This window comes from Ziziphus jujuba, chromosome 1, assembly GCF_031755915.1.
Source record: "Ziziphus jujuba cultivar Dongzao chromosome 1, ASM3175591v1".
Taxonomy (NCBI): domain Eukaryota; kingdom Viridiplantae; phylum Streptophyta; class Magnoliopsida; order Rosales; family Rhamnaceae; genus Ziziphus; species Ziziphus jujuba.
In genome coordinates this window covers 41556480-41578542 of record NC_083379.1, presented here as the reverse complement: position 1 = coordinate 41578542, position 22063 = coordinate 41556480, and the positions used below count along the sequence as shown (strand labels likewise).

Here is a 22063-nt window from a genome sequence, read left to right as displayed (position 1 = left end):
CGCCTCCTTCGAATGCCAATAGCGGTAGACCTTTCAGGACTACCAATCTCACAAGACTTGGGGAGGTGACAATAGGAAACCTTCGAGCACGAGAGAGCCTCCACGGCAGAACCCCAATGCATTCGGATTTAGACCCCGACCTATGTCATGTTTCCTATGTAATGGTCCCCACAGAGTGGATGAATGCCCCCATAAGATCGCTCTTAGTGTTCTACAAGCATCTATTCGCTCCCAAGAGCATGGGGGAGGGCGAGAAGAGGCAGTAAAAGAAAGAGAAGACGGTGCACAAGTGGGAGCGCTAAGATTCTTGAATGCCCTTAATGGACAGGTCGTTCAGGCTAGGAAGACCAACGAGAAAGGTATTATGTTTGTGGATGCAGCAATAAATGGAAAGGTCGTAAAGAGCGTGATGGTGGACACAGGTGCCACCCACAACTTTTGTTCAGAGATTGAAGCTCGAAGGTTAGGCCTACGCTTACAAAAAGATGCGGGGCAAATGAAAACAGTAAAGATAGGAAACATGACAGAGGTTCTCCAATTCAAGAAGGGAGTAAGACGCAAAGAACCCTCTTACATAGCATTGGTGGTAGCAATGGAGGGTGAAGATGATGAAACTACCCCTCCTATGGTGCTAGATGCCTTGAAATCATTTGGTGATGTGATGCCAAACAACTTACCGAGGAACCTACCTCCTCGACGAGATATTGACTACAAAATCGAACTGATACCGGGAGCGAAACCTCCAGCAAAAGCACCTTATTGGATGGCCCCTCCTGAGCTAGCAGAACTATGGAAGCAACTCAGGGAACTTTTGGAAGCAGGGTTCCTGAGACCCTTAAAGGCACCTTATGGTGCTCCAGTATTATATTATTCCAGAAGAAGAAAGATGGAACTTTGAGCCTGTGTGTAGATTATCGAGCACTGAACAAGGTTACGGTGCGAAACAAATACTCGATCCCTTTAATAGCTGACTTGTTCGACCAGCTAAGTGAAGCCAAATTTTTCACTAAATTGGATTTGAAATCGGGATACTACCAGGTGAGAATTGCCGAAGGAGCCGAAGAGAAAACCACCTGCGTTACACGATACGGAGCCTTCAAATTCCTGGTGACGTCTTATGGGTTGATGAATGCACCAGCAATATTTTGCACCTTCATGAACCAGGTATTTTGAGACTTTCTTGACAAATTTGTGGTGGTGTAGCTTAACGACATTGTAATCTTTAGCCCTACCTTAGAAGAACATGTCGAACACATTCGAATGGTATTCCAGAGACTCCGAGAAAATCAATTATTTGTGAAGAAGGAAAATGTGCATTTAGCAATAGACGAATCAAGTTTCTAGGACACATCATCAAGGAGGGGAAGATCTATATGGACATGGAGAAGGTAAAAACCATCCAAGAGTGGAAAACTCCTACCAATGTGAAAGAACTTAGATTGTTTCTGGGATTGGCAAATTACTACTGTCGTTTCGTAAAAGGGTACTCGAAGAAAGCAACTCCCCTAACGGAATTGCTAAAGAAGGAGGTGCCTTAGGAGTGGAGCAAGGAATGCGAGGGCGCATTCGAGGATCTAAAGGAAGCTATGACGAAAGACCCGGTGTTGGCCCTTCCAGACATCACAAGAGCCTTTGAAGTCCAAACCGATGCATCTGACTTCGCTTTAGGTGGAGTCCTCCTCCAAGATGGTCATCCTGTCGCCTACGAAAGCAGGAAGTTGTCAGCGGCAGAAAGAAACTATACGGCTTAAGAAAAGGAGATGCTTGCTGTAATTCATTGTTTAAGAACCTGAAGGCACTACTTGTTGGGGTCAAGCTTTGTAGTAAAGATTGATAACTCAGCCGTTAGTCACTTCCTTACACAAACAAAACTAACCCCAAAACAAGCTCATTGGCAGGAATTAATTGCGGAGTTTGACCTTCATTTCAAGCATAAAGCGGGGACCAAAAACCAGGCGGCAGATGCCTTAATTTGTAAGACGGAGCTTGCGGCACTAAGGGTGTTGGCTAACATGGCTACGAGTACTATCGCGACTTCAATGCGAGAACTGATAAAGCAGCATCTAGGGGGAGATCAGAGTGCACAGAATATCCTCAAACTGTGCAAGGAGGGAAAAACTCGTCAATTTTGGGAGGAGGATGGCTTACTGTGGACGAAAAGAAATAGGTTGTTTGTCCCAAAGGCTGGAGACCTAAGAAAGATGTTAATGAGAGAATGCCACGACACGCTGTGGGCTGGACATTCGGGGTGGCAAAGGACGTATGTCTTAATCAAACAGGGCTATTATTAGCCATAGATACGCGACGATATTATGGACTACATCCGAACCTGTCTTGTGTGCCAACAGGATAAAGTTGAGAGGCAGAAACCACCAAGGCTGTTGGAACCTCTATTCATCCCATCACGCCCATAGGAGAGTGTGTCAATCGATTTCATCACCAACCTTCCAAAGATCGACGATCTTTCGAGTATTTTGATTATTGTGGATCGATTCTCAAAATATGCAATATTCATTCCTGCCTCAAAGTATTGTACGACCGAGGAACCGCCCACTTATTCTTCAAGTTTGTGGTAAAATATTGGGGTGTGCCCCGACACATGGTAAGCGATAGAGATGCAAAGTTCATGGGATCTTTCTGGACAGAACTATTCAAGCTTTTTGGGTCCCAGCTCAACATTTCCTCCAGTTATCATCCACAAACGGATGGGCAGACGGAAAGATTCAATGGCATGTTGGAGGAGTACCTATGACACTTTGTAAGTGCCAACCAGAAGAATTGGGCGCAACTCCTTGATGTAGCTCAATTTTGCTTTAACGCACAAAAGGGATCTCCCACAAGTCAGTGCCCATTCGAAATAGTTAACGGCCAGAAGCCCTTACTTGCACACATAGTCAATGAGTACCAAGGCAAGAACCCAAGGACTTTCAACTTCACCAAAGAGTGGAAGAACAACATGGAAATAGCCAGGGCCTACTTGGAGAAAGCGGCAAATCGGATGATGAAATGGGCAGACAAAAACCAGCGACCCCTAAAGTTCAATGCGGGGGATATGGTGATGGTTAAGCTTACTCGAGAGCAATTTCGCTGGCTAAGGGATAGAGACCCCAGGTTGATGAGAAAATATGAGGGACCAATGCCGATCATCGCCAAAGTAGGAAGGGCGTCGTACAAGGTGGTTACCCTAGGATGGATGAGAGTACACCCGGTATTCCACGTCAGCAACCTCAAGCCATACTATGCCGACAAGGAGGATCCAGCGCGCAACACTCCAACAAGAGCTGAAGTCAAGATCAAGCTGCCGAAGACAATCAAGGAAGTGGAGGAGATCCTTGCAGAAAGAACCAGACGCGTGCATCGACAGCTAGTACGAGAGTACCTCATCAAGTGGAAGGGACTAGGAGAAGAAGAAGCCAGCTGGGAGAAGGAAGGTAACTTGACACCTTACAAGCATCAGATCGAGGAGTTCAAAGCAGCCAAGTCGTCGAGGGCGTCGATAGAATGAGTGGGGGAGGATGTAAGAGTCGCACACACCTCCGCATTTTGATTGTAAATACCAAGCCAAGTTCATCCAGGGTCATTAGTCAAGCCCATGATCACTTGCTTGGATTTCTAGCTTTTGTTATACGAAATAATACCATTATGATTCCTCGCATATTTTGATATGTATTCCTGTCGGAATGAAAATGGCTCAATAAGCTCTTTAGAGGGGGATGGCTAGTCGGCTAGTTGTTGGGCTAGACCACTAGCATGGTGAGAACTCTTAATAGCATGCTTGTAAACCTCTCTGTTGTTCTCTCCATCGAGACCGAATAAAACAAACGCATTTCCATTTCATTGTATTGTTGCCTTGTTTACTGACCCTTTTCTAACGATTGTGATTACATGCTTTATTTCATTGCTTGCTTGGTGCATGCACAATACTAATATTGTGTGGTTTATTTGCTTGCGAGGGATATTAACGGTTGGCTTACTACGAGCGAGAGGCGAGTAAGCACCGCACGGCCCCGTTGTACGCTTAGAACTGTGGGACCGTGACACATGGCATGCACTTTTTTCAACATGACATTAGCCAATTGAGGTAAAAAATTTCAATTATAATTTATTTGAATTTATTGTACATAAATAAGAGAGGAAAACACATTAAAACTTTTACTAGATGTTCTAGACTGTTTTTTATCTCTCAAATACTGAAATTACTATCTCTTCATGCTTACATGTCTACATGCTTATATACATGTATATCATGAATTTAAGTCAGTTATGACATGCACCCTTTTTCCACAGGCATTGATCTACCTTGAGTCTTGTACTGTTATGAAAAATAGATCAAAACAATAGCAATAGAAGAATAAAAACCAAATACACACAGATTTAAGTAAAAACCTTTGACACAGAAAAACCATGAAAAAAGAGAGATAAAACTTTTATTGATCAAGATTAATACAAGAGGTAAGCAAATACAGCTGGTAAAAACTTAATACAGCCAAAAACCCCTCCAAAAAGCATAAAAATATATAGTAACATCTTACACTTTATAAGGTTCAATTGCGGTATTCACTTTCAGCAACATCTTACAGGCTACGGATTTATCTTCATGGGTGGGCTTGTATTCTTGAAAGAATCTTTTGACCTTAGCTTCATTATCTTTGAATCTTATCGTCCCAATTCCCACTGGCAACACGGTGGGATGCATGACTAGGATATATAACATATATTGCGGTAACCTTTTGCCCAGCTTTGGCCCGAAGGTTTTGCACAATGCTGATCGTAACAGAGATCACAATCCTCCTTGTAACAGAGATATGTAGCAATATGCCAGATAAGAATGCTCTGAACAAAATCAACCTTGACACTCCATTCAAGTTCACTACGACCAAAGTATTCTAGTACTCGGCTTCCTTGGTAGGAAATGAAGTTCCTGATATGTGCCGTTGTCGTTATTGCCACATTCGATGCATCCTCAGACTTGCTTTTGAGATGCTTAAAAATCAGTTTTCTCAATTCGTAAGATACTTCCCTATACTTTGTGTAGTGATGTTTCTCTAGCACCCCATTAAGGTAAAGGAGCTTCAGTATTGCACCACCACACATGGGTTTGTCTTTGAGGTAAAAGCTTAATGCATTAAACTGCGCCATGGATTTTAACCACCTTAGAGGTTTTGGCAGCCTCAAACATGAGATGAATTTTGACCAATATTCAAGTGCTTGTTCAACCAGAGATCAGTCCAATCAGAGGAGAGACATAAGAATATTTGATATACCTCTAAAGGGATAGCAGCACCCGCCAGTAGGTATTTGATGATCAAATCAATATTTGAGCAGTGTTTGTGGTCATCCAGTGAGAACAAAACCAGCACGACACCAGTGCGGGACTGATGGACGAGAGAATCCATCCTAGCTTTGAATGTATCAGTGATGCCTTGCCATAGAGCCTGTCATGCACAAATCCAAGTTCCATTCCTATCAAATTGTAAGCGTCATGAATCCTAATTTTGGAAAATAAAGACTGACTATTTTCTCGATCATCAGCACCGAGGTTGAGATTTGCAAAAAGACTCTTAAAACCTCGTAACCGTTCATAAGTTGTAGGTAGCAGCTTGTCTGCATGTGCATGTACAGAAATATCAATAGCGGCGGGACCTCATCTATCTTCTCGACTGTCACCGAGAACCCCTCATACTGTTTCAAGGCATATTCCTGCATAAATTTGGGGTAATTGGGACTGGGGTCAGGTTGAGTCATCATGGAGGCTTTGAATTCTTCAATGCTTGACGACCTCAGAGACCATGTTCTCTCCCCATATTTGATAATTCCTGCACATAACATTAGAATGGACAGAATGGAGAGTCGAGAACTAGTCCACGACAAAAGGAAAATGTACAGCACCACTCCTATTTCTACTCCTAATTCAAGAAGGTGCCTCAAACCGCATTTCATTGTCTTCCATGGAATAGGCTGTAATGGTGTCAGGCCCTCCTCAGTGTAACAGAAGAAATGGTGTCCAGAATGAAGTTAGCTCAACATTCGGATCCAGTAGTCTTCCATCTCCACCAACGCCTTCTACTAGACTTTCAAGATTGTCCAATATGATACCAAGGGCAACAGTTGCTACCGAATTTGCCATCAAATATGCACACCAGAGCACAATTCGAACCGAATTCCCGGCTATGCGTTTCCTTCTGTTGCCCAAGAAAAGGAGAATTATCTGTAGGTTGAGGCTGAGTAAAACCATGGCCCGCAGCTCCCAGTTCTTCCCAGTTCTTCCACTCTCCTGATCACCTTTACGTGGATCAAGCTTCCAACCTCAGATTTCATATTTATATGTGTATAAATATATACACACACACACACACACACACACACGTTCAACTTGAACATGTTACTTGTGACTGTTCCTTTGCTTTGATATTTCTACACACTTAGGCGTGCAAAAACAAAACAGCTACTCTCTTAATTTCTTCTCCACATCCACAACTTGTTTGTGGAGATTGTTGATCAATCAAATGATTGATTGTCAAATCAAACTAAATGACAAGCATTTATTCGAAACTTCTAAGTGGAAAAAAATAATTCTTGGTGACATGCGTATCAGCAAAATTGTGGTAACCTTATTCCCCACCCTCTGTTCCCCGTTATATTAATTTAAAAAAAAAAAAACAGATTTACACATTCAAACTAATTGATTTATAACAACTAATAAAAACAAATACGTAAGACCAAAAAAAGAGATAAAAAGAAAAAAAAAACTCAAATAAAATTACATCTCACATCTGAATGCCTAAATCTAAATTAAAAAAAAAAAAAAACATGCTGAAAACAATTAGATTTGAACTTAGAGATGCAAGAGGTGAGAGATTGAAGGCTTTAGGAGTGGGAGATTGAGAGAGTTGGCTAAGAACAACCACAATTGGAATGGGTGGTGGCTTTGATTGATGAATTTGTAACATATTTGAAGGAGAGGATGAATAAGTGGCTTTAATCGTCAGAGATCAGTTGGTGGATGGCGTTATCAAATAACTAGATCTGGCTTAGATCGAGTTGCTGGACTTGGATGGCTTAAAGGATCGACGTTGTGAGGGATTGCCCTCATAATATCTCCTTCCTGAATCCTGCTTGTGAAGAAAACATAATTGCTTAATCATTAGTGCCTCAAATTACAGATGTTTTCAAACTTCAAAATAGAAAGAAATGTATCTGAAGTGCATATCAGCGGTCCTAAAATGTAAATGCTTGGAAAGTAAGAGGTGATTTGGACTAATGCTGGTGTAGCTCTATCTTGTAAGCTAGCCTTAAATGTACAAAATTTTCCATTCTAACCTACAAATGAATCAGCTGATAAAGAGAGAAAGCAAGGTCCACTTGGACTCTAATTGTATATAATGTGACTAGCTTGAGAAAGAGAAGTGACTAGCTTAAGAAAGAGAAGTGAATGTGATTATAAAACCAAACATCAATTCAAATTTTCAAAAGGTTTGCTGGTAACTTACAATTAGTTCCTTGTATTTGGTCAGTGATTCATTCTCATATGTATGCATGATCAATGAAATAGGAGATGTTTGTGAGTACATAGGGGATCTAATTAATTACATTAGTTAATGTTGTGACTATAAATTGTTTACATCAAAGTTTGAGAATTAATTTAAAACTTATACCAAACCAATTCACCTTGAAAACAACCATAAACCAAATCATGATTTTGTCTAATATTCAAAATGTTAAACCTGTGTATTATTTTAACTCCTTTATTTCATATTTTTTTTTCTTGAAGAAATAGTGGGATTCTTTAGTAAATGAACTCGCCAAACAACTATGGGAAAGATTATTAGAAATTATGTTTAGTTTCTTGTTTGCAATCAAATTGTCAAAGGCACATTTTTTCAAAAAAAAAAAAAAAACTTATTTTTTAAACATTTATTTAATTAGAAAATTGAAAATGATGGAATAAATAATTTGGCGTTAAACCTTGATGATTAGCAGCGAACTTGCAAACAAAAACTAGTTTGATATTTAAGGATATGGTAACACAAAATAACAATATATTTGATTAAAAATATTAGAAAAATTAAATTATATGCTCATGTAATGTATTAAGTTGCTAACAACGATCGAAATTAGTTTTCTTAGGAAAGGGCCCGCGTTATTTCCTTGCCAAATTGTTATGCTATTACAATTTTAACCTTTTAATGTTTTGGAAAAACCTTTTTCCGCCAGCCGTTAAAGCCTTTTTAGGCTGTTGGCTATGGTTTTATGTTTATCCCTCCAATTCAATTTATATTAGGGAAAATTTCAGAGTTAGGGTATGAATTTAAACGGGAAGATATTCTTCAATAAACTGGTAGGCTGAACATGAAAACTGCTTCAGAGTTTTAAAAACATAGTTCATCGCCATTGTTTATGTTCTTCAGGTTGATAATTAAGCTTCCTTCACGAACGGGCATCACCCGAGAATAGAAGAATCTAAATGTAAATAATTTTTTATTTTTTATTTTTTATTTTTTATTTTTTTTGTTTGGGGAATCAATTAGAGTACGTTTTCATGTCCAATTTAAATTGAAAAAGAAGACAGAAATTCCAAATCTCGATTTTTTCGTTTTTCGAGTTGTGTCGCATGGAGCAATAAAATTCTAGAGGGATAAAATAGGAAAGACGGGAAGAAGTACGTTTGGCGAAGTGCCAAAAACATGTGGTAAAAATGAACAAAGTAATTTTCTTTGTTTTTTTGGGTGGTGGGGTGGGTTGGAGAATAACTCTACTGACCATAGTCTCTCTTTCAGTCAAGTTGGGCCTTCCCGCTCACTAATAAGCCCCTTCTTGGGTTTAAGCAACAGAGAGAGCTCGTGTCACTGCCACTGGAACCTAGGGTTTTTCACCTCGCTGGTCTGGCTCGGCTTTGTTTTAGCTAATTTGGACGTCGAAATGGATACTTCTCCCAGCTACTTCGACCCCGAAGACCTCACTATCAGAGAGCAATTTCGCCGTTACGGGTGCGGTTCCATATAGAGACTTGCTTTATTTATTTATTTTTATTATTATTCTTTTTTTGAGCTTTATGGTTATTGGGTTTTTGCTGGGATTTCTTCGTTTTAATGGCATTCTTTAATTTGAAATGCGTGTGGGTAAGAATCAAAATACATTCGACTTATGTCCCAAGTGAAAAAAAAAAGAAAAAAAAAAGAAAAGAAAAAAAGAAAAGAAAAAAAACTAAATTTGATTGGTTAGAGTGTTAAGGTAATGATATGAAGGTCTGAAGGTTTTGAATCTAATTAAGCATGAACTTTATAAAAAATAAATTTGCCTTCTTAAGCTCTTTATTTTAAATTTATGAAACATTTAACAGAGCTGAACCCAATTTTTTAAAAACATTAGGGCACTTTTATTTTTGGTAACCCAGAAGAGTCGGGTTTGCATTTTTTATTGTTTATTTTTTATAATCTTTTGGTTACAGTCTAATTTGTATTTCATTGTATCCTCATTGGTGTTCTACTACATGCTGGTATATCTTGGTGTTGCTTACTCCTATAAGGATTCTGCTGTCTATTGTCATTGGTTTTTTGGAACTCTGAATCTAATACTTATTTGACTTTGGACTTATCAGCTATGGTATAGTTTCCGAGATTCATTTTTGTATCATTTAATTGGCTTTCTCATGTATATTTGTTTGTCCTTAAAACTTTGGTATATGCAGGAAGAGGTCCTCAGCTTCAAGCGTATCCCCCCACCAAAAAAATTCAGCATCAAAGTTCAGTGGATCCCGGTTATTATATGATGACCAGAGTATCCATAGCCCAACCAATGCTGCACTTCTTCTAGAAAATATAAAACAAGAGGCTGAGAGCTTTGATGCTGTTTACTCAGAAGGAACGCCTATAAAGACATATTCTGCTTTGAAAAGGAGTTTGTCTGTTGATGGTCATGAAGTCCCAGAGGTGGATTTCGGTTTTGATTCAGTCCGTCATTCATTAAAAGCTTGTAAACATGAGGATGAGGCATTGGTAGATGGTGGAGATTCAACCTTTACTTTGTTTGCATCTCTACTTGATTCTTCTCTTCTTCAAGGTGTGTTAAGCAGACTGAGTTATATGACAATGCATTCAATTATATTTCTATTTTTTATTTTTTATTTTTTTTCTTTTGATAATCTTGCACTGCTAAATTTTTTTGGTTAGCATGAAATTATTGAGCCACATTATAGGGTTGGGTATCCCTGTTTACAACATCTGGTCCTCTCTATTGGCCCTTGTAACTAGTAGATAATTTATTGTTTCCCTTGATATGTTCACTCTATTGGTTCTTTCTATTACATAGTCCCTTTTAAAATACAAGTATCTTTCACAGTTTCTGCATGAAATAACCCCTCTAAGAAATTCTTTTCTTGTTCATAATACAGAAATGCTTACCATCTGGATTTAAATCTAGATTTGTTTCCTGTCCTTGTCTCTAGACCATGACACATGTTATTTCTTGGTAAAACTCATACTAATTGGTGTAGGTGAAATTAGGGATTTAGGCAATAATATTGTCAAACAAATACTCTTTACTAAGATCCATGTGGTTTATAAGGTCATTGATTAACTGGTTTCAAATTATTTTTAAATTATTATTGAAGTTTGCTCCTGCTCAGGATTTACATTTCATTTTAAGTATCCATGCTATTTAGTTTTTGGTGAATTTGTTTGCAGGTTTGATGTCTATACCAGACCTAATACTGAGATTTGAGAGATCCTGCCGAAATGTGTCTGATTCAATTAGGTTTGTCATTATCACTGAGGAAACTTGCAAGCTGGTTTGAAATCTTTAGCATAGCAAGTGCACATATATTCACGTAATATTTGATTGGTATATTGATACTTACAGAGTTGTTTAAAGCATTGCTTATCTCTTTCTTTGATAAGAAACTTAATTTTTGGGAATAAATTAGTACAAGGCAATGATAGTTGGACCTGTGGTATGTGGAGCCTATGTTACATCAAGCACAATAAAATTAACAATTATGTAACATGCATTCATAACAATTTTGATTGTTCATTCAGCGATCACATTTTCTTTTTAGTGAACAAACTTCTAAAAGAATTTAAAAAAGAGAAAATTTTGTTTTGAAATTATATATTGTATGGTAAGCTGTAATCCCTGAATACACTGTTGCTGGAAATATAATATTAATTTCCTTCTTGCTGTTTGATTGCATGTATTGGCTAGGTATGGGTCTAACATCCAACATCGGGCCGTAGAGGATAAGTTGATGAGGCAGAAGGCTCAGCTCTTGCTTGATGAGGCTGCTTCCTGGTCCCTCTTGTGGTACCTTTATGGTAAAGGTAATAAATCACTACCTCTGATTTATTTTTTCTGCAAATAAAAAATTGGCTTATGTATGAGGGATGCAGATTCTTCATTTATTAATTTTAATTTCTAACATAATAGAATGTGATGTGATTATGTAATTGCTTGCCATATCTCATATCATGCATGTATATTCTAATATTTTGTAATTGTGAGAATCCTACTACGTTTTGTGATATTTTACATGTGTTTCTTTTGTATATTCAATGTAGTATATTGTTCCTAAAATCAGCTTATTCTGAGAGTAAATTGCTTGACTGGAGGATTGATAGACATGCTAGGTTTTTCAATGGGTATCTGGTATTCTGTGGATAATTTATGTTTATTTTGGTTGCTTCTGGATTTTGTGAATTATAAGGCACTAGGTTTGTATGTATGACAGTCATTCTTTTCCTTGCAGGGACTGACGAGATCCCCAAAGAGCTCATCCTGGTGATGTATTTTCTTGCTTTGTATTTTTTTATTAAGTTATGTCTGTGTCTGTATTTTTCTTTTCTTTGAAATTCAAAGACATTTAGAAGAACATGGAAGAGTTTATATTCTCATTTACATACTTTAACTCATGACAGTTGCCCCCGACATCACATTTGGAGGCTTGCCAGTTTGTAGCTCAGGACCATACAGCACAATTATGCCTGCGGATTGTTCAATGGCTAGAAGGTTTAGCTTCCAAAGCACTTGAATTAGACAGCAAGGTTACCATTTCTGTTGCATTCTTCTGTTTAATATACTAAATGCTTGAGTTCATTTTCTGCTGTAATTTGTTATTCTTTTCATGAGGCTTTTTAGCTTCTGTTGTGTTATTGGATGCATAGTAAAGCTATTCCTCAATGTCATGAATCCCTTTCATTCTTAAAATTTGGTAAGAAATTTTGTAGGAACTTCAGCAGTAACATTTGTTTTGATGGGTCTGGATGTTAAATGAAACAATTTCCTCTTCCTGTTTGCATCTCAAGGAATTGCTAGAAATAATGGGATTGGTAGCTAAATGTTTCTCGTGCAAGCATGTTTTTATTGATTCTCCATATGTTTCATTCGACTCTTTACATAACTTGACATCGGAAGCATGTTTGGATATCTAAGATATTATGGATTTATGTTGTGCTAATGCTATTATTTTATTACTATTTCACATTTTGTTTTAGGCCCACTTAAGCAAGTATGTGTGTTTACATCCTGGAGCTTCAATATTTCAGCCTTCTGTGTTTTAAGAATTCTGTAATGTGTAAAATTATCAAAACGTGCAGGTACGAGGATCACATGTGGGTACTTATCTCCCTAGCTCTGGAATTTGGCATCACACTCAACGGATTCTTAAGAAAGGAGCCTCTAATACAAACACTGTACATCACTTGGATTTTGATGCTCCAACGCGCGAACATGCTCATCAACTACCTGATGACAAAGTATCCTCTCTGTGGTTGTCGCATGGATTTCCTTTGAACTTGTTTATCTTTTGCTATCCTGTGTATCTGTTTGTATGCAAGAGGTAATAACAGTAAATCTATAGCAAAAGATAAATTGAACTATGGCCAAAAAGGCAGAGTTGTCGGTGGGTTTGCTGAAATGGAATCCATGTGTTACCTTTCCAGTTTTGTGATGAGCCAAAGCTAAATGCATCTGGTGAAGTGTGCAAATTTTGTTGTTTCATTGAAACTCTACTCTCTGGCTCCTTATCATACCAATATAATAACTTGCACTTTTTTAAGTAACTGATGCTAGGAAAACATGGCATGTGAAATAATATGTAGTAACTAATTCTTTTCTTTTATCCATGAAGAGAACTTAGCTATTTTTAAATCATAAACTGACATAATATGAGAGTCACTGGGCAGTTTAACCTGTTGAAAAAGTTAATTCTTTGAGAAGGAGCTGTGTTACACATGCATTGCATAACATTTGTAATCCAATGTTCCTAGGAATTCCCAAAAATGTTTTGAAATATAAGATGGAGTGAACATATGAAGAATAGCCTGTAGTATGTTATGGAAAAGGACATATAGATGTGAGCTGTGAAAGACTAATGTATTTTGCTTCATTTATGGATATCAAGTTCACATGTTTTCAAGCAACTCTTAGAACATTTTTTTAAGGAAGTTAAAGTGTATTGTTTGAGACTGATAATCATATTTTCATAATAGGTTTTGTTTGTTGGTTTTAATTTTGCCCTGTCAACATAGAATGGACTACCAGTCCTTTTACAATTATGCAAGTTTTATTTATTTTCAATACAGTTTTTGTTTCTCATCAATTTATGTATATGTAAGCTTTAGTTTGAAAGAATAATGGTCATATAACGTTATAAAGCTTCTGTTTTTCCTGATGCCTCTTAAGTGCATTTAAAATTAAAAAAAAAAAGAAGTTTTATTTAAGATGTTTCAGTGTACTATAAAAAGGAGGTGAGGGAATTTTGAATTTTACTCAGAACAATTCTTTACCCCTCTACCCAAACCTTCTGGTTAGAGACAACGATATACTTCTAGTCAAACTTTGATTTGTATTTTTGCTCATAGTGGTGAATGTTACCTATAGGAGCCCACGAAAATGTTATTTTCTGATTTATAGACCTTAACAATCTTTGAAATGTTAGTGCTATCCTGTAAAATGACATTTATGATTTGGCCCAAACAGAAACAAGATGAATCTCTATTAGAAGATGTCTGGACTCTTTTAAGAGCAGGAAGACTAGAAGAGGCATGTGATCTCTGTCGATCAGCAGGACAAGTAAGCTTTGAAAGTGGCAAAGTTGATACTGTAGTCTATATTTTGAGTTGCTGTATTGATAATGCTAAGATGTGGCAGCCATGGAGAGCTGCAACTTTATGCCCATTTGGAGGACTGGACCAATTTCCTTCTATTGAAGCTTTGTTGAAAAATGGAAAGACTAGAGCTTTACAGGCCATTGAACTGGAAAGTGGCATTCCTCACCGATGGCATCTCTGGAAATGGGCTTCTTATTGTGCATCTGAGGTAGAGTTAAAAACTTGGTCAAACATTTTTATTGTTTCTGTGAAATGTGTTTCAAACATGTTCAATTCTGAATTGTATCATCTATATATCTCTGGACTTTGTTATCAGTTGCATGCATTTTTTCAGAAGCTCTTCAGAACTGTATGTTTTATATTTATTCTGGTTGTGCTTGTACACATAATCTAAGTCCAAACATAATTGCCATTGTTACTGGCTTCTTTAGATTGTTTGTTACAATTTTCTTTTATGAATCAAGTTAACACCACCTCTTTGTCCATGAAGAAAATTGCAGAGCAAGATGGAGGGAAGTTTGAAGCAGCTGTATATGCTGCCCAATGTAGCAACTTACAACGCATGCTTCCTATTTGCACTGACTGGGAGGTATCCCCCCCTCTCTTCACAAAAAAGAGGGAAAAAAGAAAATATATATATCTCATATCATTGCTCAAACATTAAGTCCTATGGGTTCATTTATTAGTGCTTCAGCCGGCTTAGGTCTACTTGCTTATGATAACAAGATGACCTTAAATGTTTTTATTTTTGGTTGATACAAGAGGTTTCTTCTAATGTTCCTATCTAAGTTGTTGCTTTATTCTTATGGTTTTCATCTGGCAGTTCAATGTTTTTAATTTTTTGGTGGTTACATATCATCTTGATTAGTATTAGTATTGTATCTACTACTTGTACTGCTATTAATTGTTTAATATACAAAATGCATTTTGCAGTCGGCGTGCTGGGCAATGGTGAAATCATGGCTAGATGTGCAGGTGGATTTGGAATTGGCTAACATACAACCGGGGAGCCTGGATCAATTTAGAAACTCTGGAGATACAAGTGATAGGAGTCCTGCTAACGGTGACCATTCTTTTCAGCCTTCAAATGGACCAGAAAATTGGCCACTGCAAGTTTACAACCAGCAGCCACGGCAACTTTATGATCTTTTTCAGAAACTTCATTCAGGGTATATATTCAATTTAGTTTGAACACTAAAATTTTCTTCCCTGAGCTGTTGCCTAATGAATTGCTTAATTGATTTGAATTAGGGAAATGGTGCATGTAAATGTTACTCGAGGATGCAAGGAGCAACAACGTCAAATTGAGGTATGTACAGAATAGAGACAGAAAATTAGTTTGGGTAGGCTTAGATTTCCATTATTTGTTAAGAAATTTTACATGCAAGAAAGCTGAATAGAATATTTTAACTTTCACTAGTTATGTTAGTGGACCTCTAGTTGGGATTACCTGTGCAGCCCTGATAGGGGATCCTGTAGGCACAGGGGCACAGAAAAGTATTCTTCCTGATAGTGTTTTCTTCTTACTAAAATTCTTGAATGTTCTATCTTGCAATTAAAGGAACGAATCAATATAACAAAACGAAAAGGAATTACGAAAAGGAATTATTTGTACATTGTTATTTGGTATTAAATTAGTCATAAATAATATGTCAATTAGCTGGAAAATGGTTTATGAATTCTTTTCAATCACTTGGAGGAACCTAGCTTGATGTCATCTCTCCAGCAGCCATTGGGCAATATACCTGTTTTCAGTTATATTTGAGATTGTTATGTGTGTATAGTGCATTTGGGCATGCTTTATTTTGTTTTGTTTCAGGTTTTTCATGCTTCACTTTTGTTTTCAAAAGAGGAATGAATTCAACTTATTATGTTATTTTTTAAAGAATGATGTAATATCTGCATTGTTCTTTTACCTAGATATGGTTTTATTTTTCCCAACTGCCCCATTTCGTGTGCACTGGTTTGTATTGTTACTTAATATATCATGATTAAATTTAACTTGGTTACGAAACAACCATTGTCTGAAGGATGCAATCTTTTTGAGTCTCATTTTTATTGTGGTTCCCTAGATTGACCTCTCTGGTCACACATTGTTTGACAGATGATACTAATGTCAGGGGATATACCATGTCTTCTAGACCTTATATGGTCATGGATAGCACCTACAGAAGATGATCCAAATGTTTTCAGGTAATTGTATATTAGTTTCCATTATCTGGATGCTATTTTTCTGGGTCTGAAGATGACCTTCAAATTTGTTGCAACATTTTGTACTGTGACTAAAGTAAGAGACAAATTGGTTCCGATTTACATGCTGGAAGCCCATTTTAATTGAGATGGCTTAGAAAACCATCTAGTGTCAGTTGCAAGTTATTAGATGGATCATATATTTGCATAGGGTTCTTTAAATTGATATGTTTTAGTATTTTTTGGTGCATGGGGTCGACCAGTGATTGTTTTCTATTTAGGAACATTTTTGGGTATACTCCCAAGAAATAAATTTTAACATTTTATTCCAGTTGCTTAGAATCGGTTTATTGACCAATTGACCAGACTGACTAATGGACATTGTGTCTTATATCAGGCCTCATGGAGATCCTCAAATGATTCGGTTTGGTGCACACCTAGTTCTGGTGCTTAGGTACTTACTTCATGATGAAATGAAGGATGCTTTCCGAGAGAAAATTATGACTGTTGGGGATCTCATTCTTCACATGTAAGTTGTTCTGCAAGTCATGTTCCTTGTGTACCTGCATTGTGTTAAGGTATACAAGTAGAGTTCCATATTTAAAACAAAAAAAGTGGAGGTTCCGTATGATTTTGCAAAAAATCAGCCTGAGGTTGTTAATATTTTGAACTGAAAGTATAAGAGCTAACGTGGTATGATATTTATAAGGTTAATGTCTAGACATTTACTCAACTGAATCTGTGTTACTGGTAAAGAAACATCTCAGTAACTTGGTTATTTAACATCCTTGGTCCAAACTCCAAATTCACTGCTTTCTGCATTTCTCTGTTTTTCTTTTGTTTTTGGTTTATAAAGAAGCCTAAGTTACCAAACTTGTCTGCATAGCAGTTTTAGAGTTGCTTAACTGGTATGAATTCTTATTAATAAGAAAAATTTGATCAAATGTGTTATATTAATTGATAGTTTGTCTACCATCTCCTTCATTGCTTTGTCAGCATTCTTGTGTTGCAAATTTGTTGCAAATAAGTGATTTCACTTATTAGATCTATCCTGTCAAATTTTAATAGCAACCATCTTTGTACTTGAACCATCTAAAAATGTTCAATACCTAGAGTATTGGAAAATTTTCTTCTATATTTGGAGGTGTGATACTTTTGAAAGTATGTGTGGATCTGTCAGTGTCTAGTATGCATCTCACACTGTCATTGCTTCCATGTAGAGGTGTTTGCTGCAAAGGGCCCTTGAATGAGCTAAGTTTGGATTAAATTTTGTTTCTAATGGTGTGTCTCTAGTAGTTATTAAACTAGGATCTATGGTCTATGATGAAAGACTATTATCTTACCTATGCAATGCAAAATTTGTTTTGTTTCTTAATTTAATTGGATGATCTGATTCCAGGTATGCAATGTTTCTCTTTTCAAAGCAACATGAGGAGTTGGTGGGGATATATGCTTCTCAACTTGCAAGGCATCGTTGCATTGACCTTTTTGTGCACATGATGGAACTAAGACTGAACAGCAGGTAACAACAATTCTATATTGATGATGTTACGTTTCTCATGAGTGTTCTTCTGGTATCCTTTTCTTTTAAATTTGTAATCATGAATCATGATGTTAAGATTTGTGCATAAAAAATTACTATATAATTTTTATGTTTGTATTTTATTTCTTACATGTAGGATATTTTGCAGTGATTGTTTGCATCTTGTATAAGTGGTATACATTACCCAACTTCAACATGTTGCTAATTTGCTAGCAATGCTTAATACTAAATAAATCCTGTTTATTTATATTATATTGTACCACTATGTCTTGTTCTTATATGATTTTTTATTTTTCTTACTTCTTGTGTAGATGTGTTTGATAATTATTGTTCTGTATTATTCTTGTGTCTTTCAACAGTTTGTATGTTAAATATAAGATCTTCCTTTCTGCAATGGAATACTTACCATTTTCTTCTGGGGATGATTCAAAAGGAAGCTTTGAAGAAATTATTGAGAGGTACTTATGTTTCTTCTTGAGCATGGCTGGATTTTGTGGTACGATGAATGTAACTTATCTGATTTATATATAATGTTGTTCTGTTTCTAACAATCTGTTTCCACAGGGTTCTAATAAGATCTCGGGAAATCAAAGTTGCTAAGTTTAAAAAATTATCAGATGTTGCAGAGCAGCACCGGCTGCAAAGTCTTCAAAAAGCTATGGTTATCCAGTGGCTTTGCTTTACACCCCCATCTACAATTACTAATGTTAAAGATGCTAGCACAAAACTTCTTCTCCGAGCATTAATACATAGGTAATTGATATAATATAATGTGTAGTGTGGCTGTAGGGTAAGATTTATGGGACATGAATCTACGTTTCTGGTGAATGATGTACAACAAAGCTTGTTTTGTGTTTAAAGAAGGTTTTCATATGATTCAATGAATTCTAAAACAGATTTGAACTCTGATGATTTGTAAAATGAAAAATATATTTGCTTAGAAATTAATAAGAATTTTCAGAGCTAAAAAGATATAAAATGCAATATTTATATAATAATAGGAGAGAAGTAAGATGAGATGGGAAAAAACCATTGGTCTCATTACCTTTTCATTATCTTTAGAAATTGGTTTTTTAAATAAAGAAATGTGATTTGGTTGACCTACGTTTGAAGCCAAAAGACAGAAAGCAGTTTTGAAAGTGGAAACCGAATAGGACCAACTTTCAGGATTAATTGAATATTTTCTGTGGGTTAAAAATCTTATGGTTTTAGCATGCTACTACTTGTTGGCTTGATAAGGTAATTGTTTAGAAGTTTTGCATTTAAACTGTGTGTGACAATAAATTTGAGGTTCTCTAATTATTGAGTACTAGCAGGAGACTCTTGTTGGCATATATGTTGAATGCATTATCATTGTTTCTCTCAATTAATTCATTCTTATTGCATTTTCTGTTTCCATTTTTTGTTTTTCATATTTTATTTTTTTCCTTGACAATTATAGTTTTGACATTTTTTTTTTCTCCTTGTTCATATACAGCAACATATTGTTTAGGGAGTTTGCCCTGATTTCCATGTGGAGAGTGCCAGCAATGCCTGTAGGTGCCCATACAATACTTAGCATTCTTGCTGAGCCTTTGAAGCAACTTTCAGAATCTTCTGATGCATTGGAGGATTATAATGTTTCAGAGAATCTGAAAGAGTTCCAGGATTGGGTATGCTTCAATTTTATGTTTCTCTCTCTCTCTCTCTCTCTCATAATATTTCCAGACTTCCAGTTTTAACTGTATCTTGTTTTTAGTCTGATAAATAAGCCTCTAAATACTAGTATCTTTGCTCTTCTCAAATAGAATGAGTACTATTCGTGTGATGCAACATATCGCAATTGGCTCAAAATTGAATTAGAGAATGCAGAGGTTTCCGTTGAGCTCTCATTGGAGGAAACAGAAAGAGCCATTTCAGCTGCCAAGGAGACTCTGAATTCATCTCTCTTGTTGCTACTAAGTAAGTTGAGTTGACTACAAGATCTAAGCTTTTACCAAGAATGCTGGATTTTGGTCTATCATATGTGTGCTCTTTTGTTTGAGGATTAGTGACATATAAATTACTTTTATTTCTGCAGGAAACGAAAATCCTTGGTTAGTGTTGGCTGAAGAGTTTAAGAATGAAGCATTGGAACCTGTATTTCTTGAATTGCACGCCACTGCAACGCTCTGCTTACCTTCTGGTGAATGTATGTGTCCAGATGCCACAGTGTGCACTACACTAATGAGTGCCCTTTATTCTTCAGTGAGTGAGGAAGTTGTGTTGAATCGGCAACTAATGGTATGTTCTTCTTTTCCTCCCAAAAAAAAAAAAAAAAAAAAAAAAAAAGTGGTTCTGTATGTAAAATGATTAAATTGTAAGGTAATTTGGTATGTTCTGTTTGTTACCCTTGCCATTGCTAATTGTGATGGATTTTGTTGGGCAGGTGAATGTTTCCATATCATCGATGGATAATTACTGCATTGAGGTGGTGCTTCGCTGCTTGGCAACAGTTGGTGATGGTCTTGGGCCACATGAAGCAAATGATGGTGGGATTCTAGGTGCTATCATGGCTGCTGGCTTCAAAGGTAAGAAGTACTTTCAAGCTACAATTCTAGTGGACTTTGCATGATTATTTGATTACTTTGTCAATGTGCAATTGCACCCACTAAAAAGGAACAAAATTGATTAAATCACAAATATGCTAGTATAATTCTTTAGATATCCATGTAAATATCAAGAGCCTATAACTCGTGCAAAGACAGTATAATCTATTCTAGATTTAAGAAAAAATTGTAGCTTTTGTTCATAATATTAAAAAAAAAGAAAAAAGAAAATGAATGGGCTTTTCTGCTAGGAGAAAAAAAAATCAGTAAAAGAGAAGTTATTTGAAGAAACAAAAAGTGTACTCTTAACAGTCAGTGTATAAGAGATTCCAAGGTGATTGAGTTGTTTTGCTTCTAATGTAGGTGAGCTTCCAAGATTTCAAGCTGGAGTTACAATGGAGATTTCCCGATTAGATGCTTGGTATTCAAGAAAAGAAGGTTCTTTGGATGGCCCAGCAACATACATTGTGCGGGGTCTTTGCCGCAGGTGCTGTCTTCCAGAACTTGTTCTTAGAACCATGCAGGTAAGCTTCTTCCTTGTAAATTTTAATAAATTTCCTTTTAAGTCTATGAATTATGACTTCTACATGTTATATTATGGTTATCACATATGCAGGTCTCTGTCTCACTCATGGAGTCTGGTATTCCTCCTGAAAACCATGATGAATTGATTGAACTAGTTGCTTGTCCCGACTCTGGGTTCGTTCATTTGTTTAGTCAGCAGCAAATGCAGGTAAGCTAATAAGTAGTCTAACTTATTTGTTCAACAAGTTATGAATCGTTTGTTTGAGGTATTAACCATGTGTTCTTTTTTGCAATGTTACTCCCTGCATTGAAATGTATGCATGCAGTTGAATAAATTAACAGGCAATTGACATGGTAGTGTCTTGATACAAAACCAGTTGAACAATTAGACTTTCATACCCAACGATGTTTATATTATAGTTGATGTCTGTTTTTCCTTGTGAGGCCATTTTTCTACCATAAATTACATATTTCACCATCGAAACGCCAAATTTCAGTGGATTATAAATCCCCTATTGCAGTACCATACCAGTCTGCTTAAATCTTGAAATAATCAAGATGCACTGCCGGGGCATGTACTTGCCTTGAAAGTTTCCATTTTGGTAGTCTATGCATTTGTAGTCTTAAGCTTATTTCTTCAGTCAGGAATTGCTGTCAAGCTTGAAATTTTACTTCTTGTAGAAGACCTTGAATCGGCTGATTTATAAAAGTCACTATTTCTTGTCCAGGAATTTTTGTTGTTCGAGAGGGAATACTCGATATGCCAAATGGAGCTTCAGGAGGAAGAAATTTCGTCTTGATCATTGCTGCTGGTCGAGGAAATTCTCTGGTTCTTTAGTGAGAGGTCCTGACAAGTTTGTGAAACGGTAGCAATTTTATGTTACCGTGGTAGAGGTGTTTTATTACGCTGATATGGATGTATAAAAAAAGAAAAAAGAAAAAAAGAATGAATATTCCTTGTGTATAAATTTTATAGTAATTTTTGTTTTTTTGTTTTTTTTTGGGTTTTTTTTTATAATTATTATCGGAAAGTGTGTTATTTTCATTTTCTTCATATTTATTGATCATTCTAGTTATACTTTTCATGCTTTTAGCACCCTTTTTATCATACATGGTCAAAAAACATGCAATCATTG

General features: G+C 36.5%; 1 protein-coding gene across 3 annotated transcripts; it reads left to right on the top strand.

Annotated features, from left to right (window-relative positions):
• Positions 1-8306: 8306 nt before the first annotated feature.
• On the top strand, positions 8307-22010 carry LOC107434796 (nuclear pore complex protein NUP107). 3 transcript variants are annotated; one of them, XM_060819600.1, is made up of 25 exons: positions 8307-8466; positions 8778-8987; positions 9689-10059; positions 10683-10752; positions 11200-11315; positions 11741-11772; positions 11910-12035; positions 12588-12746; positions 13972-14064; positions 14143-14310; positions 14593-14691; positions 15036-15271; positions 15354-15411; positions 16207-16295; positions 16690-16821; positions 17692-17814; positions 18195-18293; positions 18400-18588; positions 19313-19487; positions 19623-19776; positions 19895-20097; positions 20243-20384; positions 20766-20926; positions 21019-21135; positions 21656-22010. In XM_060819600.1, the coding sequence occupies exons 2-25, from the start codon at positions 8920-8922 to the stop codon at positions 21725-21727; spliced, it is 3252 nt and encodes a 1083-aa protein (XP_060675583.1). In that variant the 5' UTR covers positions 8307-8466; positions 8778-8919; the 3' UTR covers positions 21728-22010. The 3 variants fall into 3 exon arrangements, with proteins under 3 accessions (XP_060675583.1, XP_048335881.2, XP_048335879.2); XM_048479922.2 differs by lacking the exon at positions 8307-8466 and adding an exon at positions 8541-8689; XM_048479924.2 differs by lacking the exons at positions 8307-8466; positions 14593-14691 and adding an exon at positions 8538-8689.
• The last annotated feature ends 53 nt before the right edge of the window (positions 22011-22063 follow it).

Coding starts and splice junctions, on each gene's coding strand:
- LOC107434796 (XM_048479922.2), top strand. Junction 11,773..11,909: donor TCCCCAAAGAGCTCATCCTG/GTGATGTATTTT, acceptor AACTCATGACAG/TTGCCCCCGACATCACATTT. Junction 12,036..12,587: donor CACTTGAATTAGACAGCAAG/GTTACCATTTCT, acceptor CAAAACGTGCAG/GTACGAGGATCACATGTGGG.